Source organism: Lathyrus oleraceus, chromosome 1, assembly GCF_024323335.1.
Source record: "Lathyrus oleraceus cultivar Zhongwan6 chromosome 1, CAAS_Psat_ZW6_1.0, whole genome shotgun sequence".
Lineage (NCBI taxonomy): Eukaryota > Viridiplantae > Streptophyta > Magnoliopsida > Fabales > Fabaceae > Lathyrus > Lathyrus oleraceus.
In genome coordinates this window covers 47,454,655-47,459,196 of record NC_066579.1, presented here as the reverse complement: position 1 = coordinate 47,459,196, position 4,542 = coordinate 47,454,655, and the positions used below count along the sequence as shown (strand labels likewise).

General features: G+C 39.0%; 1 protein-coding gene across 1 annotated transcript; it reads left to right on the top strand.

The window, feature by feature from the left end:
* The first annotated feature begins 288 nt into the window (after positions 1-288).
* On the top strand, positions 289-1,373 carry LOC127099474 (protein MAIN-LIKE 2-like). The gene is made up of 2 exons (XM_051037393.1): positions 289-475; positions 577-1,373. The coding sequence occupies exons 1-2, from the start codon at positions 416-418 to the stop codon at positions 1,288-1,290; spliced, it is 774 nt and encodes a 257-aa protein (XP_050893350.1). The 5' UTR covers positions 289-415; the 3' UTR covers positions 1,291-1,373.
* Positions 1,374-4,542: the final 3,169 nt, after the last annotated feature.

Genomic DNA, 4,542 nt, shown 5'->3' with positions numbered 1-4,542 from the left:
GTAAGTTGTTCACCATGCAGGAGACAACAGTGCCACGTGTCAGACATGCAGAAGGTGGCGCCAATTGGTTTGGCGCCTACACTTAAGGCTTGCACATGGTCGCCAATTTGAATGGCGCCCCCATGGAGTCAGTCCTCGAAACCAAGCATTCAGAACTAGCCTTGCATGCATGTACCCTATGGTGTCGCCAATTTGAATGGCGCCCCCTCTTTATTATTGTACATGGTCGGCAAATGAGGTGGAGACACCATGCAAACACAATTTTTTATGCTCTCCTCCATTTGCCTATAAATTCATCCACTCCTTCAACAATTCTTCCACACCAACATTCTCACTACTTCATCTACATTACTTCTTTTACAATTTCATCTTCAACAAAATCTTCCAATTTCATCTACACCAACTCCCCAACAATATGTCTTTACTCACAATGGGCGAAGCACACAGAGGAACAGTTGCAAACATCGCAACATACGTAAGTTTTTTCTTATACTAATTTTTTATGTTTCATCTCCACCAACCCTATTTTATTTTGAAATACCAACTTAGTCAAGTGTTACATTATTTCTATTATAGGATGTATCAAGGTTTCGAACTCGAGTCCACGAATTTGTCCCAATGGACCCGATGATTCAACCTTATGTTGAACTCGCCGGTTTTGGTCACATTAGCAAGATTATGTCTTGGTCTATAGATAACAAGTTCATTCTAGCCTTATGCGAAAGATGGAGGCCAGAGACACACACATTTTGGTTTCCAACCGGTGAGTGTACCGTGACGTTAGAAGACGTCTACATGCTTTTAGGACTACGAATTGAAGGAAAAGTTGTTAATGGTAAGACCAACTATGCAAATTCAATTTGCATGGAGCTTTTAAACACTGATTTGTTAGATGATAATGCTAGAGGTCAAGGTATACTACTCTCACGCCTAAAGTCATATTATAATAGTTTATATTTAGATGAGAATTCTATCGAAGATGCTCGAATAATCAAAACTAGGTGTTACATTATGTTGTTACTAGGATCCTTTTTATTTCCCGAAGGTAGTGGTTCTAGCATGCATATTATGTACTTACCTTTACTTAGACATATAGATAGAATAGGTAGTTATAGTTGGGGATCTGCATGTCTAGCCTATCTCTATAGTTCGTTGTGCAAAAACTCCCACAAAGACACTTCTACATTTTCTGGATGTGCTGTTTTGCTACAAGCATGGGGATGGTCAAGACTACCGTCTCTAGCACCGGTCAATAACAACCCCTTCACTTTTCCATATGCAAAAAAGTAAGTTGTTTAAATTGCTATATCTTTACTTCCTTCCTTACAGTTTAGTACCCATAACTAATTTATTTTAACTTTTTGGTGTAGATGGTCGGCACGTGGTATGAATTACAGCAGATGTCCGAGACACTGTATTACTCAGTATCGCAACCTGTTGGATCACCTTCGACCGACAGACGTAAGCAAAATAACTTCATTAATTCTATTGTCTTTTTCTACATTCATTTAAATCATATTGTCTTTAACATTTCAGTTCATTTGGCGTTCATACCTTAATATGGATCATGAGCATCAGATCAACCCTGAAGACGCAGCCGTATGGACAACATGCACACCGATAATACGGTTCACAACAGTGGAGATGCACAACACCGATCGTGTGAAGCTGCAGTTCGGTATGGTCTAGAATATCCCAGACCCCCCAGCTAGCCTAGGAGAATGGCATATGCGTAAAGTGAACGACCAATGGAACTACAACCCTTGGCAAACCTTCGCAAGATCAGAGTGTCGCAAGTGGAAGCACCGTCATGACCATGTCTTAACTGACGCAGTCATGCCAAATGAGGTAAAACCAAGTCGTACTTATATGGCTTGGTATAGATCGGTTGGATTTCAATTCATCGCCGATGATATGTACCTCTACGACCCACGCCAGACAAGTTACACACAAGAAGGATCAACATCTAACCCCCAACAACATTCTCAACTCGGTTACTCACAACCACCTATCCGTCAAACTTTCCGTTCCACAAACACACAAACATACAACCAAAACATGCCATTCACCCAACCCCAATACCAAGAACATCCCCCATACTACCACCAACAAATGGACCATCAACCTTCGACCGAACATCGCTTCGCACCCACACCTTCACCCTACCAAAGTCGCCTTAGCCAAAACACTAACCGCCCCTCCTCCTACCGTAGCCAAGAACCCCAAACATCATAATACCAAAACATCCCACAACCATACCCTTTCCAAACACCCCAACAACCTTTCCAACCGTTCCTAGACCCATCATTCACACCCATGTCTCCCTTCAACCGTCCCGGTCGCCCATCCATGAGTTAACCACAACCCAACTTCTCTGGCATGGGTCATGAGCTCAGCTACGCCGGTACACCATCATTGAATACTGAAGACTATGCTGAATTGGCTGAATACCTCAACGGATCTTCTCCTGTAGGAGGTAATGACGCTCCTGGACCATCAGATGAACAAACACCGGTGCAGAATCGTCAACGTGGGTTAGGGCCAAGGGTTAGGATAGCTAGGGGATGTGGGACCGGAGGTCGGTTAGGTGATCCCGGTCATCACCATTAGGATTCTTTGTGTAAAATCCAAATTTTATTAATATCAATTCATATTATGTCAAATTTATCTTTGTGTAAACTCCAAACATTTAGTTTCTTTGTCTAAACTCCATTTTGGCAAAATTCACATATACATGTTTTGACTGAAACTCCATTGAGATGTCTACTTAAAATAAACACATATCATAATACAAAACATTATAGGTCAGAAACCCTAATTCAAGGGCTTGTTATTGTTATGTTGAAGGGCTTGAATTTGGTCCCTTTTGGCAAAATTCACATACACATGTTTTGACAGAAACCCTAATTTTGGGTCAAGTTCGCAAGGACCTAACTCACTCACTTTTAATTATTTTGAGGTGGGACCAAGTGCATTGGAAAATTTAAGATGTCTACTTCACTTGTTATGTTGGACAAAAATTCATAACTCTAACACAAACACATGCAATAATACAAAACATTATAGGTCAGATAACAGTTAAAATGTCAAAGAGTCCAAGTTCAGGTGCCCATACCTTTCTCATAAAAATTGCAAATGATGCAAAACTTTAGTCCAAATTCATTATCTTGAAAAGATCTACAACTTTTATGTTTAAGGTTTTGTCATTTGAGGCTTTTATCATTCAAACAGAAGGGCTTGAAGTTGGTCCCTTTTGGCAAAATTCACATACACTTGTTTTGACATAAACCCTAATTTTGGGTCAAGTTCGCAAAGACCTAACTCACTCATTTTTAATTATTTTGAACTGGGACCAAGTGAATTGGAAAATTTAAGATGTCTACTTCAAATGTTATGTTGAACAAAAATTCATATTCCTAAAGGAAACACATGCAATAATACAAAACATTATAGGTCAGATAACAGTTCAAAAACTCAAAAGTCCAACTTCAACTGCCCATAACTTTCTCCTAAAAAATCCAAATGATGCAAAATTTATATCCAAATTCATTGTCTTGAAAAGATCTACAACTTTCATGTTGGAGGTTTTTTCATTTGAGGCTTTTTTAAGGGAGGCGCCAATTGAATTGGCGCCTCCTCTTAAAAATAACACATAGGCGCCAATTGGATTGGCTAGGGCAGGTGCCCTAGCCAATCCAATTGGCGCCTCCTTGCAATTTTTAAGAGGGGTCGCCAATTCAATTGGCGCCTCCTCCTAAAAGTGGGGTATTTTGGGAATTTTGCTGAAAAGTGGGGTATTTTGGGAATTTCTTCGAAAAAGTGGGTTATCTTGGTAAAAAAACCTGATAACTAATGGGAGGTAGTCGTGTGGGCCATAAATTTAATGGTTTATGAAAAAAAAGATTTAAAGAAATAGGTTTAATGGATCGGGGAAATTGTATTGGTGAATAGATTTTCATTGAAATTAGCATAATTAAAATGGAATTGGATAACAGTTAATGGTAAAAGAATGGGTTTAAATATAATGTGGCTTATTTACTGGACTACTGTATTATGATGGCTATGAAGGAACTTAATTGAAAATTGGATTTGAATTGGGCCCGAAAAATAAATGTGGAATGGGCTTTAACAAAAATGAAATGTTTAAAGAACCAATTCATCTCCTCAAAATCAATTTGGATCTTCTAACTCGACTCGAACTTCTTGAAATTAATTCAGGAAAGAGCGAAACAATTAAAAAAAACCAAATTTATCTTTAAATATCAAATCTAACCTCAAAGTCAGATAAAACTTCAAAAGTTAATTTGAAGTTGAAATCAAAACGAGGTTAGAATTAATCGGAACAATTATTATGACATGATGACAAAACGATGACTGCATACGAATGGATTGGTGAGTCCAACTGACGTGGCCTGTACAACCGGTTAACAAGATACGTGGTAGACCCTGATGATCAAGGCATGATTAGGCAGGATCAAATGCCTCAAAACCAAACGATTTACCAAGCTAATGAAATTGTCCACCACTATTATCAGCCAAGGG

Bases quoted from the DNA above. Each gene is read 5' to 3' on its own strand.
- LOC127099474 (XM_051037393.1), top strand. From the start codon at position 416: ATGTCTTTACTCACAATGGGCGAAGCACACAGAGGAACAGTTGCAAAC. The intron at 476-576 runs GTAAGTTTTTTC...TTTCTATTATAG, and splicing joins TTGCAAACATCGCAACATAC to GATGTATCAAGGTTTCGAAC.